Source organism: Zonotrichia albicollis, chromosome 3, assembly GCF_047830755.1.
Source record: "Zonotrichia albicollis isolate bZonAlb1 chromosome 3, bZonAlb1.hap1, whole genome shotgun sequence".
In the NCBI taxonomy this organism is placed as follows: Eukaryota; Metazoa; Chordata; class Aves; order Passeriformes; family Passerellidae; genus Zonotrichia; species Zonotrichia albicollis.
In genome coordinates, this window is record NC_133821.1 from 58,151,512 (window position 1) to 58,175,598 (window position 24,087).

Genomic DNA, 24,087 nt, shown 5'->3' on the forward strand with positions numbered 1-24,087 from the left:
ACATAAAAGCTTTGCATAACAGATAAGTTAGGGTAGTCAAAGTGTAGTTTTGGGGTTGGGTTTTTTTGGTTTGTGGTTTCTTTGGCTGCCATTATGCTATTTCCTCAGCCAAAACAACATGAAAGACTTCCCTTCTTTGCCCTAGCCCACATTTTGATTAATTTATGTATTAAACAATCAAAATGCTGTCTTATCTGCTTTTTAAGCCAGCAGTGGCAAGTGGAGAGAAGGAATTTTGTGAATTTTCTGGAAAAGTTACAGTAGCCTGCTGTAGCAATTTCCCCAAAACTAGTGATTGTTTGTTCTGTTTTCAAAATTACAGAAGATTTCTGTAATTTCCCAGGTTATAGATTAGAATAATAATCTTATTTACTCAACCTTGAAGTTAGTTCACTGACGTCAATTCTTGTCTTCAAGGGAACACTGACTACTGAGCTTTACAGCTAAGAATTTCTGTTTTCATTCCCTCTTTCAGGTTTTAGACTTGTTTCATAATGATGGCATGAAAGTGGAACAGTAATTTAAAATATACTTTTTCTACCTCTCCTCCTCTACAGCAAAGAACAATATTTGATGTGCAGCCCTACTTTCATTTTCCCATGCAAAGTTATACAGCTATAATTAAGCACTAAGAAACTGTGAGACTAGATGCCTGAGAAAGTTCTGTTTTACCTGAGACTCACTGACTTCTGTGGATCAACACAGGTGTTTAAAAAAACCAGCCAAACTTGCTGAATTTGTTTCATGTTTGCCCAGTACCAAGTGTAATAGACCACTGACCTCTGGTGAGTATTTGAAAAACAAAATCCTTCAAATTCTGCTACGAAATCTCATTAAGATCTGTTCCAAATCCTCTTAATAAAATACAGCACAATTTAAGGCAATACAGCAAAGTAAGAGTAGGGGAGGTGTTGCCAATTATTAGAATTAATATTTGGACTACATTGGTCTAGAGCATTAACTAAGACTATTTTCATAACCAAATGTAAATAGTAAATAACACATTGCTATATTTAAAGTTTTAGAGCCAATTGTGAAATCCAATTAATGAATATTCAATTGCTTTTCATGAAACAGTGTTTCAGCCTAAAAGTACAGAGCACTTTATATTGCACGGTAAATGAGAGCTTACTCCTCATTTGCTGGCATGCCTTGTAATAAAGGAAAGGACATGTTAGGAAACAAATCTATACCTGAACCCAGCTTTCACAAGATAAGACTCTGAACATACATCTTCAGTTAAACTGCTCAAAAAGCTCCCACCAACTATCACCAATTTTAAGCCAAATAAAGCAGTTCTGGAATACAAGCATTTTATGCAGAGTGTGTAAAGTGCTTCTTCCACTCTCCAGTAGCAGGAGTACTGTTTTGGGCACCATACTTGAAAGAAAATGTAGACACCCTGGAGACAGTCCAAAGAGAAGTAAAAAGAATGAGCAACAGTCTAGAAGGCAGTATGAGGGAGGGTGGAAGGAATTGGCATTGTTTAGTCTAGAGAGGGGAGAACTAAGTAAAGATGGGATGTCAGCCCATAAACAATGAACACTGTTTCTGCAAAACAGAAAATATCAACTACAGGTTAGGAGCCAAGCAATGAAAAATACACAGCAGGGGACCTTCAATCTTGTGGCTAGAGTAATTTCCTTAAATAAATTGGTAAAACGCTTAACAAAGTTTTCTGGCTACGTTTCATTTTCAGTTTAAAAATTTAGTACTGGTATCTGCAAAGATGTAAAGCACAAGTAAACTCTGTATATAAGCTGTAACTTCTAGGCCAATTCAGAAGCCTTAATAATAAGCTTTCTAGGATGTCTGGAAGATTGTTTCTTATTAAACTAGTGCCTGCAGTAAATCATGCCCACTTAGCATGACAGGATGCTAGTTGCTGAATGCAACTGAGTTGTACAGAATTAGTGCAAGGTTTTTAAGTAGCAGCACTCTATTTTCATTTGGGTTTTTATTTCATTTTTCAGACCAACAAGAACTGGTCCCCTGGGGTGGAAGTGCTTCCACCCCAATTTTTGATAGAATTCTTTTCTTGTGGACCACTGAACAGAGGTGTATTAATTTTGCTCACAGTTGGTGTAGTCAATTTTGTGTAAGATCTGAGTCTGTAATGTTTCCAGAACTGAAAAGTGGCTTTAGAAACTTCTAAACCAGCTGTTATGAATCTTTTCATGGTCAATGAGGAAACTGGTTTTCCCTTTTGTATCAATCTTTAGTTCTGAATGTTTTGGACCTGAGTTTTCAGCCCTGTCTTCTTGCTTCATTCCTACTCCTTTCTAGGGATCTAAATAATAAGTTCACTAAGTAAACCAGACGTTACATCTAGATATGCACATTGAAAAATCATAAAATTAAAGGATATTTTAGGCTCATGTCCTTCTGAACTGAAACATGGAACTTTATACTTCTTCTGCAGGGAGGAGTATTTATATCACTCACATTTATTTTATTTGTGGCTCTAGAGACCTAGTAACTTGGAAGAGACCATTTACCAGTGATTTGCAAATGCATCTAGTCATAAAAGAGGATCAACCTGGGCTCCTCTTCCCAGGGGCTACTAGAAATCATCAGATATGGCAGGTAGAGGAAGTTACTCCATCACAATTGTATTTTACGTAATGTGTTATATTGTGCCATACCTTCATAACTCTTCAAGGATAAAAGTTTTCTGAAGTACTTACCTGCTTGGTAGAATACATAAACATACAGCTGTCACATACAACTGTAGTGAGAGTAAATTCTGAGTTGCAGTCATTTAGCTTTTATAGGTCTCAATAACAGATCTCAAAGCACCAGAGGTCAACAGTACTGTCCTTTTTTTTTTTTTTTTTTTTTTTAATAGGAACTCTCTTTGGACTGGCTTGGAGGATTAGCCACTGTTTTCCTCTCAAACAGTGAGAGAGTAAAAAATAGCACATAGATACTTTGAATCGCAGTTCTGCACTGTAAGAGTGAGACATCATTCCTGAAATCACCTGAAAGCACCTTGAAAAGTACATCAACAGTGAAGCTTGATTATAAGACTACTAATGTGAACTGCAGGAGTCACAGATGGTCAGAAAGGAATAGTATAAACATACAAGCCCGGAAATGTCAATTCATAAGATTGACTGTAAACTTAAAATCAGCTTTTAGGAGATCTAGGAACACCACTGCCTCTTGATTTATTTTAGGTTCTGCACCAGAAAAGCTAAGCAAGAGGAGTTAAATAATAGGTATGTGTAAAATAGAAGAGGAGCAATGTCCAGCCAATTAGAACTTGCCTCTAATTCCAAGAAAAAACATTCATCTCATTACCCTTAGCAACTGGCCCTGCTTGCATATAAACAGGTGATAAAACAATATTCTTTGAGAGCAGTTACATTTCAGCTGGAGAGCAAAGATGCACGTTTGTTCTGTACAGTACTAAATGAACAGACAGCCCAAGAATGCATCAGTGCAGTGAGTTATACCTCTAAGCCTCCATTGTCTGGAGTATAACTTATAAAGCTGCTTCTGCACTTGAGACATGTGCCTAATATAGCTGTGGGTGAGAGTGTCTGAACATTCCTCAGCTGTGCCTGCAGCAGGAGGAGTGCAAAAATGTTGAATCTCCCACATTTATTGCTGTTGTGAAATGCTGGCATGCTCTAGCAATCAGATTAATAGTCGAGTTTGTTTTGTGGATTTCTTATTTAAATTACACTAATTTAAGTTTGAAGAACTTAAATCTCCTATTTGTGATGTGGATTTAGAGGTGAGCGTGCTTGTGTCCTTGTGAATGTTGGAGATTAAGAAGTTGAACTAGGATATTTCAACTCCTAAATACTTGTGGGTCAACCTTTAAATATTGCACATGTGTAATTAACTTCTCTATTTAATATATTTATTATATGCTGCCTTCCTGGGCAGCCGCAGGCTGTACAAATGTAGGTCATATGTAGGTACAAAAACAGATGATATACACTGGTTTCTATGAGGCCACTGAATTCACACATTCCCAAGTTTAATCATCAAGATAAACATTATAAAAATGAAAGAAAAATGACTTCTGAAGTGAGGCACTGCAGTGTATTTTCATGTATGTGATAAACTATTTCAAAGAAATCACTAGCCAGTGAAATCACTGAATTGGCTCCATTTGTCCTTTTACAAAAATGGATTTGGTGTTGTGCACTGAGAAGTCTATTCCAGTTGTGCTGCATGAGAATCCATTATTTATAATGGACTTTTAGGGGGAGGTTTTTTCCAGGACAGATTAAATATTTGGACTTCAGGACTGTGAGAAACCACACATCAGTTACAATGACTGTCTGTTGTTTAATTCAGGTATTTGCCTGTGTCCTGGGGAGCTGCAGCACTTGAGGACTTTGAATGTCATTCAAACCTACCTTAGTTCTACCCATCAATCTTTCCTAGACCCTGACTTGACTGGATCAGACATTCTGGCTCACAAAGTGTCTGTGCAGCTTGTGGGAGGCAAAATAATCCCTGGAAAGCATGGCAGAAAAGATAATTGGTGGGGTCTTATTTGTGTCTATACATGTGGCCCACTAAAGGTGATCTCTGTTTGCTGGAAAATGGTAACATCTGGCAGATTTGTTTTCAGTCAGAAATTTTATTTTTCTTACTTTTCTTTGTGACTGATTTTTTTTCAAACAAAACCTTACTGTTTTCAATTGTAAAGTGTTTAAAATTTGCAAGAAATTTTGCTTTGGACAAGTCACAATAAAGCTGGACATTTCATAAAATATTTAGGAAAGGTGATTTATATTGGGTAACAAGGGAGGGTAAATGCTCCAACTAATGCATTCTGTCAATGTTATTTAGCACTCCTATGGAGGAGAACTCTAGAAAATGACCTTTTGCCTCAGCTTGACCAGATTGTAAAGGTCTGGCCTCATTAACCCAGAATGCTAGGTTAGCCTTTGTTCTGAACTCCCTCTGATCCATAAGAAGATATCCTCAACCATTGTTGTGTGCTTACTTTAATCTCCCAGATGTCTGCACTGCTGCCAGAAAAGATTGGCCTTGTTTTTTCTTCTCTCCAGTAACCCATTGCCTTTTGCCTGCTGGTTTCCATGTCCTACCTCTAGTGTGCACCTAGCAGCCATTTGAATCAGGCCAGAGAACATTATCTGTTTGAAAACTAGTATCAAGGAAACAAAAAAAAATCAGTGTGCTAACACACAAAGGTCATACATTCATCTGCTGGACTGAAGAACCCATTATCAATTCTTCCTACCAAAACTATTAAGGAGAGAAAATTATTTAAAAAGAGTAGTTTAGCCATCTCTTATCCATAGGTAAAGTAGGTGGGTTTTTTCCCCAATGCCTGAATCATTCTCTTGACAATTCTTTGAACTTTCTCCAAGTTGCAACATTTATCCTGAAGTGTACTCACTAGACTGAGTGTAGCAGCAGTCATCCCATTGCCAGGTGCAGAAGTAAAGTTAAAATTCTCCTTGTACACATATCAAAAGGATTGTATTAGCCTTTTTTTTATGACTGGCAACACATGGTGGCTACTGTATGAGTATTGTCATATTCTTCAACAAGACAAGGCCCAGCAGCATCTCCTGTAGTTACAGCTGTAGCTGGATTTTATACATGACTGCTCTGTTACAACTGTATGTGCTCACCTTCACAGCACCCAGTAGCAGTGATGTCACCTTCACTTTTTATCACTGTCTTGCCCTGTAAAATATTTACAGTGAGATACTTCTCAGCCATTGTTACTCTAATTGTAATTGTGCCATTGTGCTTCTTTTGAACACATAGAATCCAGACAGAGAGCTTCCATGTTTCAAATGAAGAACAATATGGGAAGGTGGGGCAAGGCCTAAAAAGCTCCTTTCCAATACATAAGTAATCCATGGCACATGGGCATTGACATTCTTCCCCTTCCTTTTCAAAGAGCCTTTCATCTGTGAGGAATATCATCTCTTTCTGACCATTTTCTTCTTGAGCTAAACCACCTCAGTGTATGCAACTTCTGTCATTCTAAATTTCTCCTCATCATCAATAATCTTTGAATTCTCAAGTGGTTCACATTCTTCTTGGAGTGCAGTGCCTAAACTATACACAGTATTTCAGATAAAGCCCTGCTGTAGCTGAGTACAGCACAGAACAGGCTCATGTCACCTGTCTTGCAGGCTCTACTCTCGGTTAGAAATCTCAGTACTGTGTTTGCTTTTCTCACAAAGCATGATATTCTTGACTTCTGCTTAGTTTGTGATTCAGTACATCCCATGGGGTCTTTTAAGAAGAAATATTGCACCAGCCACTTGTTTTCCACCCTATATTTATGCAGCTGATTATTCTTGTCCTAATGTGAGGTTTTACATTTATCCCTCTTGAATAGTACCTAGGCAGTGTTGACATCCCTCTTAATCTCTTCATTCTTCCTGCAAGATCTTTGACAACATTTTTGTGTTTCTTATTGCAAAACCCACAAGATACACAGCAGTAGCTATTTTGTGGATTTTTTTTTTGCCTTTGGATTCATATCTTTATTTGTTTAGAAGGCATAGTGAGTAAGGGTGTTAGATAAGCACCAGCTCTATTAGCAAGTACTTTCTATGTGGACAAGGAGACAAGAGAAGAAACTTCTCAATTTGTGAGGTAAACTCCATAAATTCTGATTGGTTTAGCCAGAGATTAAATGCAGATGTGAAGCAAGCAGCATTAAGAAGAAAAAGGCAGGAGCTGACATTGGTTAAACCTTTGTAAAATTCCATGACATCAAGCAGATGATTCGAATTTCGATCAGGAGAAAGACCTCCAGCATGTATGGATTTCCTTTGTGTTCCCTTGCAGTGCAATCATGACTTCTCATGCAAAGTCATCAAAGAATTAGATATAAAGAAAGCATCTCTTCTCAGTACATTATAGAAATAAGTCTTTATGCAATGTTTAGCTCACGCTTAATAAGCAGAAATAACTCTTCAGCAATTTATGCTGGAGCCAAAACTGGTTCTGAGCACTCCTGAGAATATGGCAGAAATAAGAAAATGTGTGTAAGTAAAAGTATCATTCAAGGTGAGTCTAAGCACTGTTTTTATATCACAAATACTTTTACTGGTAAATGTAAGTATTTGGGTTTAGTAGATTATTAAATTTAGCATATTTGCTTCAAAATACAAAAAGCTCCAGGATTTGTTTTGACCTCACTTCTACAGTTTTGGAATCACTGTTCAACTACTCTTTATTTAAATTTAGTAAAACCAAAACTGGGACAAAATGGGAAAGACACTTGTGTTTTGAGCACTGAAATGGGTCTGAGCTTTGACTTTTGGCCTGCTCTAGATGCCAGGGTTTTGTTAATATCTAATTCATTTCCTCCAGTAACCCAGAAGCAGACCAAGGATAGCTTTGAAGCCCCTATTTTTTATTGTTTGTATAATGTACCATTGCTCAAAAAATTATAGTTCTTGATTAAGGTTGTGTAGAAGACTTCAGTGTGGCATTGACTTTGATAATCACAGAAATATAAGAAATAGTATTCATGGACCTAGTCACAGGGTCAGAAAATACAAGTATAGAGAAAAATTCTGTCCTATTCAAAGGATTTTATTTTCAAATTTCCTGATACTCACCCTGCAACCTAGACTCCCTATAGCATTAATCTCATAAAAACTGAGGGTTTGTTAACAGATTTCCAGAAGTGTAGGCCCTACATCAAAGTTTTCTCTATACTTGTATACTTGTTGTACTCTTACCCTTCTGTTTGCTAAGATACTGAAGGGCAGCCTTGATTAAATGTTTTCTTACTTCAGTAAGATCATAAAACATAGTCCAACCAGAATTGTGTGTATCTCATCTATATGTAACCAAAACACATCCAAAAACCCCACAAAACACAAAAAATTCTGTGCTGAGAATTAGCAGAAAGTTCCACCTGATTTTACAATGAGACACCTAAAATAGAATAACCCCTCTTTTGGCTTATCAGTGTTACCTGAGTGCCTCTTGGCACACATATTGCAAATTTTTATGGCAGTTACACAGGTGTAATTAATAGTCAAAAAGCTTTTTTTTTAATTCATCTTTTCTCCTCTATAATATAAATTGAGATTTGGATTTTCCCTTTTTGACAAACCAGCTTAAGTAAAATTAATTTGATGGTGAAAAAATAGTTTAGGTTGAATCATGAAACAAGATATTTGGCGAAACTTTATTTTGAAGAAAAACTTTCCAGAAACTTAAACATAAAATCTTTCATGTCTGCTGGAGTGCTTGACCTTTCCTTCTTCTCTCCACTTGCTGTGGATAAGTGCTTCTTCCCATGAATTGTAACATGGTAGCTTTAGCTCTGCAGCCTTTATGGCTCCAGCCACTAATTTCAGTGCCTGTCCCAGCTTCTGCTAGAACTGCTTCATTATTTTATAGGGTTTTGCCTAAATCTTCCACTACTAAAACTGCAGCCTCTCACATATCCTGCAGGTGCATAGTTTATTTTCAGAAAGAGAAGGTAGGCAGGGGGTTTACTTTGGGAGCTGGGTTCAAGCCCCTTAGCCACACACCTCTGCTGTCACTCTGGGCTTTACCCTAGCTTCTGGCAGCAGAAGATAATTTGCTGTGCTGGGTCCAGGGAGACAGGAGCTGCTGGGGGTGCACAGTGTGGAGTTTATGGCTCAGCATCTTCAGGGAGAAAAAGGAATTCTAGGAGGGTCTCCCCAGTTCTTTATCCATTGAATTATAAGGACGCTTCTCTGTGAAGCACATGGCAATTATTTTGCCATACTTGCTCAAGACCAGCTGCCTTGGATGTCAGAAACAAAGGAAACCTTTCTGAAAGGCAGGGTATTTGTGTAAGAAGTCCTGACATAGGCTAGCCTGCAGACCCATATAATCTTCAAGGTCTACCTATGCCAGCAGCAGTTCCACCCCTCAGTTTCTTGTGACAACCCTCCTCTGCACCAAACTCCTCCTGAAAATTGTCCCCTCTCACCAGCCTGCACTGCATGGCATCCTGCTTCTTTGCCAAAATTATCTGGATGAGCTGGGACATGAAATTAAGCTGCAACATTAACCTATCTTGTACCTCTAGCAGAAATGCTTCCCATTGGTGAGCAAGGCTAACCCACACAGCTGTTCTTCAGCTGATTCAAGAAATTTTGCCTCAACAGAATTCACTGGAAGGGGGGGGTTACCCAAATAGCAGTAATGGCTGCAGCCATCTCATTGAAACTGCTGCTCCAGCTCTGACAGAGGCTTGGAGAGCTGAGTGACTGAGGCACAGCCAAATTTTGTGGGTTCAACATAGACTGAATTACAATAGCAGAACAGCTATGAATTATCATGCAAGTTTGTTACATGGCAACTAAGGTCATATTATTTATAATTTTCAGCAATCTTGGAACCTGTACCCAGGTTCTGCTAGCACAGAAGGCCTGGTCCCTTTCCAAAGAAAGAATGGGAACAAAGTCCGTGTGCAAGAGGATGGTTGAAAGAACTGAGGTTTAAACCAAAGCCAGCTGCCTCCTAGGAAAATGCCATTTCTCCTGAAGCCTCTCTTGACAATTTTGACAGGTTTACAGCAGAGCCAATATCATTTCCAACAGCAAAATTATCTTCGTAACCCCTGCAATGCCTGGGTTACCCTGACAGTCTAGACAGCACAGATGTGTCTGCACTAAGCTGGTGATTCTGCCCTCACCTGCAGCACAGCAGCTGTTTTCTCTATTGATGGCTCTTTTATTCTGTAGGTGACTAATGCATCAAGCTGCTGGAAAATGAGTTAATCTTCCTCAGCCAGTCAGCATTCAAATATGCAGCTCACATCTCTATCTGACTTTTAATTTTTGAGCACAGATGCAGCATTTCTGGGGAGAAGGGTCAGACAGAGACCATACTACTATCCATCACTTGACATGAAGTTTTTAAGTTCTCAGAGTAAGAGCCAAGCTGCCTTGTGAAGTAGTGCCAGGACCAAGAATAGAATTCCTTTATTTGCCATGTCTGCCTTTCAGCACCGTTCTGTGTGGTTTTTTCCATAGACAGAGCTCACTTTTTTTTTTCAGGAAAAGGCTATAGCCACCCTCCATCTGTGAGCACGTGTTTCTTTCTCATAAGTTCTCTTTGTAAGCGAATGGGTGTAATAGTCACCTTAGTGAGTTCACACTGAGGCTCAGGCTTTCCAGGCAGTCACAGGGAGGCTTGTGAAGAGTATATGGTTGCAGCTGCTTTGGGTGGGAGCAACCATAACGTGCTTAACCCCCTGGCTAACTCCTTCCCCTTTCCTCACCCACTGGTTAGCTGACCTAAAAATTTCCCTAGAAATCCATTTGTCAGGCTGTAAAGTCTTGGCTCTGTCTTTGAGAATGAGAAATAAATTTTAGGTCTACTTAGGCATGCCTTAGTCAACAGGATCAAGGACCATGCAATCAATAGCATTTCTGACATAAAACAGGTTTGAGCTGAAGGTCTGATTAAGATCCAGGCTCTGCTGTTATATACAGAAAGAAAGTAAAGGCAGGTTTTGAAATATTTGCAAAAATAAACACCAGCAGCCAAGCCCACCCTGCAACAAATCATAGGCAGCCTCATAAAGGCCCTTTACAGTCCCTGACAGACATGATGTAAGTGCTGAGTGGCCCAAGCAGCCCCTCCTCAGTCCCTGCCTGCCTGCCCTGGAAGCTCCATGTGTAGCCAGGCAGGCACACTCCCTCCCTGCAAGGGTCTGCCACTGCAGGGGAAAGGACAGTGCTGCTTTTTGAACTCTGGCATTGAGACTGGCCCTGGGTTCTTCAAAACCTACCTGGACTGCACTGCTCCAGTTGTGGGCCATAGGTACACTGCAGTCACAAAGAGAGGCCCCACGTGAAATACAGGAGGCAGGGAGTGATATGACTTTCTGGGGACAAGCTTTATGGGCATTACTAATTTCACTCATGTCCCTCTGAACTAAGGCCAGACTGTTATTTATTGTAGGACCTAACTGCCCTTGCATGTTGTGGACTGTACAGGAACAAGTAGTAGCTAACTTAAACCCTAAGAGGCAATCTAAAATCATCAGGGGAGAGAACTGGGTAGAGCTAATGCTATAAAGCAACAAAGCACCTAAGGAATGCTAAAGAAACTAAGGTATAGGGAGAAGTCTGGGTTTGGGTTTGTTGCCTTTTTTTTTGGTTTGGTTTGGTTTTTATTGGACTTGTTTTTTTCTCTTATGGAATGATTCAAAACTATGAAAAAAGGGGCTATTTTAAGATTCAGGAGATGTGTCTCAAATTATTTCTGGGACAGTGGTTCTTGAGGGAAGTATGTATGCCATTACTAGTTTTGTATATTGGCACTGTGACATATGAAATCACATTTCTTAACCTCAAGGAACTCTTGAAGGTTTTCCATGGAAACCCTTCCACTCTCCCCTGTTCTACTTCATAGTGCATAGATTAAAACACATGTTTTCAAAAATGTTTCTGTTCTGCTTAGGTCTTTTTGTTTTCTCCCTATAACTTCTCTTCAGGTTTTCTTGAAAGAATACAGCAGGGCAGTTTGATGGTGAAGGTAAAATATTCTGTCCTATTATCTTATTTTACCTTCTTAATTTATGGTATTTCACCTAAACAAAGAAACTTACTTGCAGCAGAGGATACCATCTGTCACTTAGTGTGTGTAAAATATTAAAATATTTTTATCCTGAAACTACCACCATCTGGAAATAGCATGGGAAAACAGTAAAAATCCCATCTAAGTTCACAAGTGTTATTGCCTTGAACAAAAATATTAGTGTTCCCATTCATTTATTTATTCTACCAAAACATAACATTAAGTCATTTTTAAATCCAAACAGTTTGGAAAGCTCCTGATGTTGCTTATGTGTGCTAAAGCCCAGGCTGAGGTTAGCATGTTTGCCTTGTAGCACCAAATGTCAATTTGCACTCCGTAAAGTATTGTGCACAAGTTGTAGGGGGCTGCAGGACATACTTCCCTCAAGGACAACTGTTCCAGCAAGACTCTCATACCACTCTTATATTCCATATCCTGCAGGTTGATTTGGTTTATATTTGAAGCCAGAGCACTGAGCATCTTCTGTGATTGAGCTGGTAGTCTATGGAAGAAACAGAAGTATCCTCAGAATGTTTTCTGTTCTCTGGTGGATATCTTTGATATTAATGAACACAAGTCCATACCATGAAGATAAAACTTTTTAAAATAAATGGCATCTCTGCAGTCTCTTTTTACATTAGTGGCACACTGGAAAGAAGCATAAAATCTGCTTAACACAGCATTGTGTCCTTCATTGAAAAAAAATATATCTGTTTCTAATCAGTATTTGCTTGAGTAAATATTAGCTCTTCAAACAGCAGCTACAATGGAAGTAGCTGCAGCTATCTCAGTTGCACATGTCAGAGAAAAGTTTTTCTGTTTGCTTATTTTCTAGTCCTTGTTCTTTGCACTTCAAGAGAGAACAGGTTAAATTCAAACCTTCTAATCATACCAAGGCAATTCTACAAGCAAGACAACAGAAATATTTGTGCATGTAACTCATAGTTTATTCTTTTAAGACTTCGTGAAAACTGTCTTTGATAGTTAATATCCTAACTTCTTCAACATCTGATAGAAAAGCAAGTCTATTGCTATTACCCAATGATGCTTTCCCAATTCACAGGACTTCTTTCTAGGGTCATCAGGCCAGTTTAATGAGTTTAATTTAAGTTTATAATGATGCTCTTTACCTGCAACTGACCTTCTTGGGCAACTTTTTTGGCTGGATCTGTGACTCAGCCCGTAGACACCATAACCTAGTGTTATTAAATGCTGGAGGGATCAACACTTCCACCTCAGCCACTACATTACAAAGAAAGTTGGCTTTCAGACAAAACTGTTCCAGCCAAGAAACTGTAGTGCTTGTCTCTTCATGCACCAAGCATCACAGAGGACAGGAAGACAGGAGCCATTGAAGCAAAATATTAGCCCAGCTCTAGACTGGCAAGAGAGCTTGAACACAGCAAGTCTCCCCTTGCTCCTCCCACCCCAAGGTTCCCACAGCTGCTCAGCATTTCTGTGTGGTGCTGCTGCCAAGCAGGTGTCTCTGCTTCCCTGAAGGGCTGGTGACAAATGACCATTCAATTTCTGCAATGGAAACTGTTTCATTACAAGTATAAGTGAAATATATCCAAGAACTGATGCTGGGATCCCAAAGCCAACATGTTATTATAACCTGTACCATCATAGCCTTTCCACAGGTCAGTTCAATGATTTCTTTGTTCCTCAGCTCATGAAACACGAGTTGGCAAACATCACCTCCACTACAGCAGGCACTCCTCTAAAACCCCTGGTTTAGAGGCTCAAACCCAGGTCCACTCAGAACTTCACGTTCAAGAGATTATTAATGCAAGAGAACCCCTGCAAAAAGCTTACACACACATTCCTTCCTTATGCATAACTTAAATACTGTCAACACTTCTTTCTTTGCAGTCTGGTTATTCCTACATTAATAATTCTGCAGTTTAGTACTGAACAGAAGAATTGCATCATATTGTAACAATTTGACCAATCCTAAACTGAGGCTGCCAGAGGCTGATTAAGAAACTGCAAACTGACAGATTTTTTAATTACCTGATGTTTTTAGTTGATCATATAGGATCAGAGCATTTCCAGCTTTCCAACACATCCCTCACATACAGAGAGGTCAGCTTCAGCTATTCTTCAGAAAAAAGGCTCAAGTGTTCCTTTAATACATGTTTATAGGAATCAAGCCTGTATATTAAGATAAATCCACATTTTACTACATGGTATTTTTGATATTTTCAACATTTTCCAGAAACACTGAACTATCTCTTAATCACAAGGCACATGTCTTGGCTCTGTTGTTGAGAGAAGGCTCACTGAAGCGCTTCAGGGTACCTGCCAAGCAGGTGCCTGTAGGGGATGGATATGACAGTATCTAGAGTAACCATGCTAGCAAAATTCAGCAGCAAGAAAACTCCTGAAACTTGATTACCCTTTAAGTCCTGCTATCTGCATTTCAGTTAAGCAACCTGATTGCTAGTCAGCATTATTTAAACAAATAGTTATCTATACCACAGACAGTGTTTTCTGTAACAGCTGAGTTTATTCAGGTGTTGAACTTAACACTGCTGTGGCACTCCTATTTAATCTCACAGCCCAGACACCTACCTTAATGAAACTTTCATAGCTATGGTTTTGCTCATGGGTGACACAATTTAAACTTTGATATTTCACTGAAAAATTTGGAGTAGCTGTGCAAGCAGTGTTTATTTAAAAGGCATTATGCTCAAATTCCCAGAAATATTATAGGATCTTCTCCTAGATAAATTTTTAGTCTTTTCCCAGATTAAAAGTAACAGTCAACTCAATACTTAAAAGGTTCTTTATTTTTCTCTGAGACTTAGAGCTTTCAGGAAACCTTAAAAATCAGTTTCACAATAAAGACCAATATTGCAAAGCAGTGGGGGTGCAGTTCAAAAGACAAAAAAACCTAACCCATAGTGTCTTCAAATATAAAAATATATATCCAAATTATTACCTAGGGAAAGTGTACCACCATTTCTGCCTTAAGCTGGTCCTGCCAGCTTTTGTGTCATAACTCCCACTACAGAGCTCAAGAGCTCACACTGGAAGGAGCATCTCCAAGGTTCGTATCACAGGCATGATTCAGAGCCAACTGCTTTGCTGCACCATATGAACCCAAGCTTAGATTTTCTGAAAGCATTCCACAGTTTTCCCTTGGGCAGTGGGTAACAAGCATCCAAACATCTCCTGGGAAGCATAGGTCATGTACACAAAGCCATCTTCATCTTTGTAGTCCCTGTACACTTCTGCCATTGTCAAGGACATGCTGGCTAGGCTTTTGTTGTTCACCAGCAGGTAGAAAGCTTGTGTAGCTGTCAGAGCCATCCTGCTTCTAATTGAAAGAGAGGAGAAAAAGAGGATTAAACATTAGCAAGCTGAATGTGGTTTCAACTTCAGTCTATGACATACCTTAAGCAGAGCAGTTGCATGAAGTAGGGACAAAAAATGCTGCGTACAGTTATGTGGTTTATTGTCTCCATCAGCAGGAAGTTAGCTGGAAGCTCAAAGGCCTGTGCTCTGAGGTAAGGCTTACATGGCTACACCAAAGGTGCTAGGCATGGGCTTGGAGTTCCCAGTTACCAGGGAAAAGTGTGAATAGAAGCCAAAAGCTTCCATAGTGCAGATTTTGTAAAGGATTCCAGCTCCAGTCTGTTAGACTTTACAGTAAGTGTATCTTCAAAAACCAAGTCATTTTCAGAGACATTACATGCAAGGATTACAACCTAAGTTGTCCAAGAGCCAAAAGCATCTTTTACATTAGTCACAATCTAGAAAGATCTTTGCTATACTTTAAAAACTGTACTGAAAAACATAGCTTTAACATTTTGTCAGAAAATACCACTGAATATTTTTGGTGATTTCTTTGCTGTAATGTTTCATAAAGAATAATTTGGCAACATATTTCATTTCACTCCCATTCAAGAGCTGCTTTGAACGAGAGCAAATTCAGCTAGGTGCAGTAAGAGAGCAAGGCAGTGACAGTCATAAGCAGAACACAGAGCCCCAACACCTATTCCATGAGGCAGGGAGAGAGCAGAACAAGAATTCTATATAGTCTTTTTTCACTACAGTTAGGGAGAAGGGAGAGGACTGTGAACCCAAAAAAGAACCCATTTCTTAATAGTACACCTGTCTTCGAACCCTTCCAAGAGAGGGAAGCCATTACACTACCAACACCTTTATCGTCCTACCCACCGAAGGAAGCAGCACACTAGGAAAGGCCTTCTGGGGGACCAGCAGCCAAGCCCAGGCGCAGCTCCAGCCCAGCAGTATCCACTACCCACCTGATGATGGTTATGAACTGTGCCATGGTCAGCTCCTCGGGAACCAGAAACTTGGTTTTGTCCAAGACAGGAAGGTATTTCTCTTTATGGTATCTCTCAACAATTACCTGTTTTAATTAGAGTCATACTTAGCAATACCTAAAATATCCAGGTCCCTTTCCCTCCCCTCACACGCTTCTTTCCTTAAACAGCGGCAACAACCTCCGATAACAAACCAGAGACTTACCAGGATTTTTGTCGGGAACTTGGCTCGGATCCCTGCTACTTCTTCCCGCCGGGTGGCTGCGGGGCAGAGGAGAGAAGAGACGCGTTAAGTGTGCGCGCAGCCCCTCCGACCCGCGCAGCGCTGCGCGCCCCCGCCGCCCCTACCGAGACTCTTCCGGAGCTTGAAGGGCCGATCCGGCTGCGCCCCGGGCGCCGCCCGCATCCTCCCGCCTCGGAGCCGCCGCCGCGCCCGCGCCTCGCACGGACGGGGCCTGCCCAGCCCCGCAGCCAACGGGAGAAGCGCGGCGGCCGATCCCGCCTCTCCCGGCCGTCCCACAGCTCTACCGCCGTGGGGGTGCCGGCGCCCCGAGGGTTTCTGCGGGCGGGACAGCGCGGCGCTTCGTGAGGGGCCTTCAACTGCCCCGCCCCGTGGCTCAGGGGTGCGGCTCAAGGCTGGAGTGCCCCCAGCTGTCTTCCCTTTGCACATGGGCAGCCTTCGTCGTACCGGCAAACCGCTTTGGAGCAATTCATTTGGTTTAAACAGAGAACAAGACAACCTACCTCACACACACAAAAAACTCCAAATGCCAAAACAACCCATCCCCACTTAAAAAACCAACCACCCACCCCAGTCATTTTTTCATCTCCTCGGGTGTTGCCATCGTATTGCAGGGGTTCCATACTGTTATCACCTGTCACAGAAGTTTCATACCTTTTTGGTGTTTTCTCATGGGCATCTCTCAGAGCACTGACTCTTTCTTCTTCACAAAGCATGCAATCAACTCCAGCTCTCCTCTCAACCAGCCACCCCACTCTTTTATAGCACTCTTCTTCTCACTGGTTACAGCTGTGGCCTGTTAAAGTCAGGCCTGTTCCTAATCTCTGATAATTGGCCCAGCTGCAACTCCTTAGGTGTAAGATTGTTTTCTACACTATTTTTATTTTCTTATATTCTATCCCCCTACATTCAGGCTTCCACACTGCTTATTTTCTGAATTACTTGACAGCTGAGTTTTAGCTCTGGTTTTGTCTCTGAGGCACAGCTTGGATTTTAAGAGGTTTTAAGCAGAGTTCATCTGTTTGGTAAATATGATTGGACAAGTTCCTTGCCTTTTGGATTGCTGGTTCACCTGCGTTTGCTTCAGCTGTCAAGATGGCTTTGCAGGCGAACATGGCTCAGCAAGGGGTAAAGTTGATTCCAGTCTAGTGGTTGTGTTTATAAATCATCTCAGTGGGGGTCTGGAACTGATCCTTATGACTTGTTTGTTTTACTTATCCCTTTAAAATACAGGAATTTTTGTTTTATTTGATCTATCATTCTGATGATGATCCAGTTGATGTGGCATGGTTAGGGACATGGTTTAGTGGTGGATTTGACAATGCTAGTTAATGGATGGACTCGAGGATCTTACAGGTCTTTACCAATTTAAATTCTATTATTTTACCAGGCTAAGGGCAACTGGAATTTGCAAATTTTTATGAGTTACAGTTTATGAGCTATGGCAAAGTCAATGACTGTCACCCACCCAAGATAATTTTGAAAAGGAACATCTTTATTAAAGTGTGTGTGCACTATCTATGCATGTGTCAGGTTTTCAACCAGCCTCTCCAGAACAGAGTTTCCAGTAGCTGCAGTCCTTAGTGCTGCTGAACTGTCCCTTTCTCTTGATCTGGAAGCAATGAGCATTAGCCACAGCACAAGCTCCCCCACGTGGCAGCATAAATTTTATTTTGCAGAGTAGACATTTGGGTTTGAGGGACTCATAAGCAAGAGCTCTGAACTTTGAGAAAGGCCTTGAGCCTATTCTGGAATGGTTTGGGTACAGCTCATCCCTATGATTTGATCTTTGCATGAGGGCAGTTAAGCACAGGTTTGGCTTGAGTAGCTGGGTCTAGGTTAAGGTCTTTTGAGTAGAGGTGAGGTGACAGACTGAGGAAGCCTGAGGGAAGGAGGACGTGTGCCGCAGAATTGACACAGTGCGATAACTCAGTATGGTGAGTTGTATTTAAGAAGATGAATAAAAAGAGGAATAATTTGAAGGGTAAAAAACAGCACAGGAACAAAGCCTGTAGGAGACAGGAGGATGTGTGGAGACCACAGAGCATTTCTTTGGAACTGTGGTCAAGCATGGGGCTTTCCAAAGCTGTTCAGGAAGTGTATCAGTTCTTCCACACCCTCGTTCTGGTTTCTGCCCAGTAGATTCAGTAGAACGATCCGTGATCCACTTTGTGTAGAGAAGAGGGAACCTGCTACCCCAGTGCTCTGCTTCCTGTGTCACCTCTCACTGCAGGTGAAGTACAAAAGTGTGGCTCCACCCAGGTATCAGCAGCCTTGCTCACAGGGAGAGGCGCTTTCTCTTCATGTTCATAAACTCCTATGGCAGCATCTAGGGAGGAAAGTGAATACCTGATAAGAAGGTGAGCCAAAGAAGACAAATTCCCAGCAAGCCTGGTGATCAGTTATGGCTGTAATGTATGTGAGAGCAAAGAGTGAGCAAAACCCAGGCTTTTTTGTGCCATGTGCTAATGAATAATGTAAATGTGTCACAATTTCTGGAGGTAGAGGGAATGGGATGTCCAATGTGTCTGCATAGCACTTAACACTTGCTACTGCAGTGAAATATCCAATTTCAGACCTAAATGTGGAATCTATTCCTTCTTACATCCTTTCCCTTGGAAGTTTTTCTTAAATGCAATTTTGTGTAGAGAATGGAATACTCAGAGGATCCTATTGATACAGAAAAGGAAGGACAAAAGGGAATTATTATTCTATTTCTACCTGTTTGAATGTCCAAAGCCAACACTTACAGGCATCCTGTAAGTGCCTGAACATTAAAGCACAAACTCAGAGTTCTGTATCTTATCTAGTCCAGTTTCATTGCCACATTCACAGCCTCTTCCAAAACCCAAGGTCTGCAGCTATGTCGATGAATTCTCATGTGTCCACTGTCTCCATATGGAAGTGATCTGCTCTGCAAGTGCTCTCAAACAGTCCAATGTGTCCCAGGGACTCAACAACTAAGCCAAAAGCAGGAATCTACTTTTTGAAAATGCTGTGAGACTTCCACTGTTTGCATCTGGATCTGTGGGCTACTGTGGAGGTAAGGGTCAAGTTATCTGCAGACTAACAATATAAATATGAATGATACAGTGCTAGACGGACTGAGATTTATTTATTTATTTAAGCAACCTAACTGAATGGGAAGAGAAGCTCCAGCATGATGTTCCTAGGGGAAAAATGTGACTTGGCAAAATGAGGGTTTATTTGTCGCACTGCGAAAGCCTGTGGAGTTCTACAGTATTGTGCATGCTTATCTGAAATACTTGCTTCCATAAGGGTTGTAAGTGAGCCATGAGGCTGTAAGTGAAAATAGGAGCTTTTGAAGAGCCCTCAAGCAGTCAGGCTCAGGCAACCAATTTAATGGGTTTTAAAAGAGACATTGTAAATATTCGCACACTTCCTGAGCACAGGTAGTTACGGATGGGGAATGCTTTGCTTCCTTCTTCTCTTCTGCAACTCTGTCTATATCTCTTCCTGTGACACAGAAACAAGCCCCCTCTTGTGGATAAACCTGATGTAATTGTGTGCTAGTAACTTAATTTCTGAATTCATAAGTCTTTATATCAAAAAGCTAGCTGGAGTATTATTATGTTTAAGGGGATGCTTAGTACTGAATCTCTGGTTTTGGTCCAAACTCACCCACTAATAAGACTCAGATTATAAACTTGTCTCAAAATGCTGAGGTAAGTTCAAAGGTCAGCAGTGGTATTTCTCAGCTGATTGGTGTATAAGGATTTATAAGTACTTTTGGCTCTTTGTCTCTGGATTTTTTAACCCTTATATTGAACCTCGGTCATAACTCTGATGATTTTTTTGTGTAGTCACAAGGATTAGAAATTATTTATGTTACTTTTAAACCAGAGATTACATTACTGTTTTGTACCAGAGTTTGAGATTTTGATCTTAAAGTGTCTCTTCTGCAAAAGAAACTTTTAGTTAGACTCAATAATTCTCTCTTTACCTGTATGCCTGGTGTTCAGCTCATTGTGATGTAATCATTTCTTTAAGCTAGTATTTGGATTCAAGTGCACCAGTTGTACTTTTCTCGAGTGCTCTGTCTTTCATTTCATGATTTTTTAAATCACTCTCAATATTAATTAATTAAATTTTCAACCATATTGAAAGAGCTGAGCTCTAGTTGGGTATCCTCAGTAGTATTTAAGTTCTTTCACCTCTAAGTGCTCCTGGTTTAGCATTTTAAATTTTACAAGAATTTGAGACCTGATTCCCAGTATTTTTCATTGCTCAAATTGGTGATTCTGACTAGACATAAAGCCAAAAATAAATCAGTGACTCTTTTTGAGAAAAGCTGGTGTGAGCTGGCAACCTGTTGGTCAAGGTCCTCTCAAGGTACATCTTTGACTTTCTGTTTCCTGCTGTACCAGTGGTTCATTGGCTTAATGCCCTACAGGGGCTGAACTCAAGGTCTAGGCAAATGTTAAAAAGAAAAAAACATCACTGGATCTTCCTTTCCTATCATCTGCTCTCTTGTTATCATTAATAAGATGCAATGTTTTATGCTTTCTGTCTACAGAAAAAACCAGAACTGACGTTGTTGTTACTAGGTTGATGTTTCAACCTTGATCATCTCCTTGAGAAACTACAGCAGTGTTGTTCTTGTGGACTGGAATTATGGGACACAATATCTTTTTTCTCTTGTTGTGTCTGCTGTTTGACATGGTAGAACATTTGCACTCTGGTTCGCTGGTTTTAGTAATGCTCCTACTATGAGTACAGATCTTGGTGCTGGTGCCTTGGTGAGAAGTAACAGCATCATTGCTCTGCAAATATGGATATAAAACTTACTCTTTTGTAATATGATCATAATGTTGTTTGAAGTGGTTTTTCTTCCACATAGGGCTTTAAAGTATTTTGTCCAGTGTAGTTCAGTTCTTTTCAGAACTTTGGCTTTATGTCCAGACTTTTCCTGGCCTCCTTGTTGAGGCTCCCAAAAATGTGTCAGACAATGCCAAAAAGTATCCATTGGGTTTTGGTTTCTAGATAGTGGAAACTGGTTTCTATTTTAGCCTCCAAAAAGGATAACTGACAGGCTGTAGAGGGGTTTTAAAAATAGCTTCAAGATGTCAATAGCTTCAGCTGTGAAGCTGGCAGCTTTGTTGTTTGATCCTTCTGACAGAAGGGTCAGGAGAGTCAAGCTCTCTGTCAAGGTTGAAAGCCTCATCAGGAGAACAGTGCCAGAGTTTCCAGGAGTGACTGGGACTCCTTGGATACCTCTTTTCTCAGGTAGATGTGTGAGGCCTGATCCCTTTTGGGAAATTGTTCTATCCTTAATGAAAATCTGCACTCTTAAGGTACCCCCATTTAGGTACTCAGAAACTGTGGCTCTCAGGACTTGAAGTCCCTTTTAAATTATTTCAGCAGAAATGTCTAAGGCTTAGACCTGTCCAAATCCAAACACTGTCAGAAAAAAAGTCTAAGTATAAAGGAAAGATTAGATTCCTTCTCTACAGTGTCAAGACTGTTACTTTGTTTCAGAAATCTGTTTTTAGGGAATTTTTTAAGTTGTTAGGAAAAATGCCAAGGTTCATATATGTAAAAGAGAGGGATGTTGCTCAGCTATTTTCAAAGAGGGACCCCCAGATTACTATTCTTGGTGGCTCTACTGAGCCACCTACTCTACTTCTGTGATCTTGAACAAGTCCTGGGAGGCTGGCCAAGCCCCTGAGCCATATCACGTACTTGGCTGCATAACAAATGCATTGCAGAGCTCAACTCATACTCATATGCTATGAATGAGGCTCTGGAGAAATGGGAACAATTTATTGCATATAAAAATGCTGACAAGTGCTATGGACTGATATGGGATTAGTCCAAATCATAGCCCAAACGTGTACATTAGCAGATACTCAAAATTGTCTGCTTCAGGAGTCTGGGGGTGATGAGGTCCAGAGCCCTGTGCTCTCAGGTGCTGTGTATGGCCAGTGGAGAGAGGGAGAGAGAAGCTCTTGCATTTGGAAAGCAGGTGGCTTTCACTACCTGTATGCTTTCAGGTTCCCTATCCTCTTTCAAACAGTATCTTGAGATGCAATGCAGTGCCAGTTTCACAGTGCAGCTGACAAGAGCAGAGGTCAGGAATAGATCTGCAATTGTTACTGTTGGTGGCTCTGGCCATACATTGGCTGCCAGCACCAGAGAATGGCCTTTGCCCTGACACCTCAAAAGGGAGACTCTCAGAACGGTAAGAATCCTGCATGAGAAATGCTGCTAAAGAGAATTTTTTCCCATGTTTTAAATTAAAGATTAGGTAAAGCAGATCTGAGATCTGATTAAGGTCTCATCCTATAAAAAGATGTAGATAGGGTAGATGTGGTGGCTGGCAGTTGTGGAATATTGAATGGCTTCTGTTAGTAACCCCAGGGAGCCCATACAGAAGGATCAAATGGCCCAGAGTATTGGTATCTGGATCACTCAGTGCAAGGTTTCTGATATGGATCCATCACGCTGTCAATATCTCAGTTTGTCTGTGATGAAGACCCTTGGAGCAAAACCATGGGATAGTGTCACTTTGGTTTCTACAGTGCCCAAATAGCATCATTTTTAATAGAGGACAAGCACCAAGTGTAAATTTTCCTTTAGTTTTAAAGAGGACCTCTCAAACACAAGGTTGAACCATACATTATTTTATAACGGTGAACCACACCATTATAAAATTATGGTCCAGAAAGAGCCACTGAAGTTGCCCACAAGTGATTGTGGACAAATGTTAGGTTCATGGACCCTCCTGAAAAATGCAAATCCTCTCCCCTCACATGCACACTTGGCTGTTTGCACTAGCATGATGGTGCTTTATGTTACTACCTAAGTCTCTTGGGCTCAGCAGTAAGATGTGTTCATGTCTGAAACTATCTCTGTTTGCAGGCTGGGGGTTTTCATTCAAACTGAACAACTCCAAGATGGCTGTGATCAGACTGCAGAAGGACACATTAAGCTTTTAGACAGTAAATCTAGAGTTGCCTCCATTACTCTGTCTCAATAAATCCTTAAATATTTAATCAGGTGCTTTTCTGGGTTTATAGTATTCTCTCATTCAAAGAGCTTTTCCTTTTTTCATTAGGTCTTCAGCTACTGTCTTTCTTACATCTATCTGTGAGAACAGTGTCTTGCTGCACTGAATTATGTTGAATATTATCCTGAAATATAAATACTGACGTGTATTTCCATGTATCACTAAGAGCTTATTGGGAAACCAAGTTAGCTTTGCAACAGCTGAGGCACTTTTTACTGAGGAAAATCAAACCAAATTACTCAGACTGACTCTTGTCCCCATCCCTTATGTAGCATTGACTCCATGCATCTGTTGAGTGCAAAATCTGAAAATAAATGTTTTATTAACATAATAACTCTTCTTGCCCTTTAAATTTCAGTATCCCCTGTGACCTGAATTAATTCTGTTCTTGTGATTAGAGCTTCTCATCTTACAATAAAGAAAATACATCAGACATTGCAGATTTTGTATATGTAAATATGTATTATTTTACATAATTCTAAGAACATACTTATACACACAGATATATATATAGATAGACATATAGGTATATATATCTATATATGTGTGTGTTATTTCTTCTTTTCCACTGACAATATGAAGTCAGATACACACAGTGGATTAAATAAGTTGCTTTGGAAGTAAATGATACTAAATGATTAAACAGCCCAGCTGTCTGTGGTCAAATGCAGCATCTCACCAAACACTTCTCCAAAATTAAAATTCTTCCAAGGCATGATTTATAATTTAGATCCATATAAGGGTTTCCTGGATAGCATTTTTTTCCCATGTGTAATGTGGTTCTAAATCTGCTTTCTGATCCAGCTTTCTGCAGTTGTCTCTGAAATGGGCTTGGTGACAGATGATGGCAAACTGCCTAAAGATGAGTAGATATTTTGACTCTCTAACATTCATGTCCAGAGTGGTGAGTTAGTGTCTAGCATGGTAATGTCACAAAGAGGAAGTGGGCTGAGAGAATTGCTCCTCTAGAATTACTTGTGCTG

General features: G+C 40.3%; 1 protein-coding gene across 1 annotated transcript; it reads right to left on the minus strand.

The window, feature by feature from the left end:
- Positions 1–14,308: 14,308 nt before the first annotated feature.
- MAP1LC3C (microtubule associated protein 1 light chain 3 gamma) lies at positions 14,309–16,528 on the minus strand. Its single transcript, XM_005487559.4, has 4 exons — positions 16,182–16,528; positions 16,039–16,094; positions 15,813–15,919; positions 14,309–14,860 (listed from the first exon to the last, which is right to left on the minus strand). The coding sequence occupies exons 1-4, from the start codon at positions 16,501–16,503 to the stop codon at positions 14,650–14,652; spliced, it is 696 nt and encodes a 231-aa protein (XP_005487616.2). The 5' UTR covers positions 16,504–16,528; the 3' UTR covers positions 14,309–14,649.
- Between the last annotated feature and the right edge of the window lie 7,559 nt (positions 16,529–24,087).

Coding starts and splice junctions, on each gene's coding strand:
- MAP1LC3C (XM_005487559.4), bottom strand. CDS start 16,503: ATGTGCAAAGGGAAGACAGCTGGGGGCACTCCAGCCTTGAGCCGCACC. Junction 15,920..16,038: donor AGTTCCCGACAAAAATCCTG/GTAAGTCTCTGG, acceptor TAATTAAAACAG/GTAATTGTTGAGAGATACCA. Junction 14,861..15,812: donor CAGTTCATAACCATCATCAG/GTGGGTAGTGGA, acceptor TCTTTCAATTAG/AAGCAGGATGGCTCTGACAG.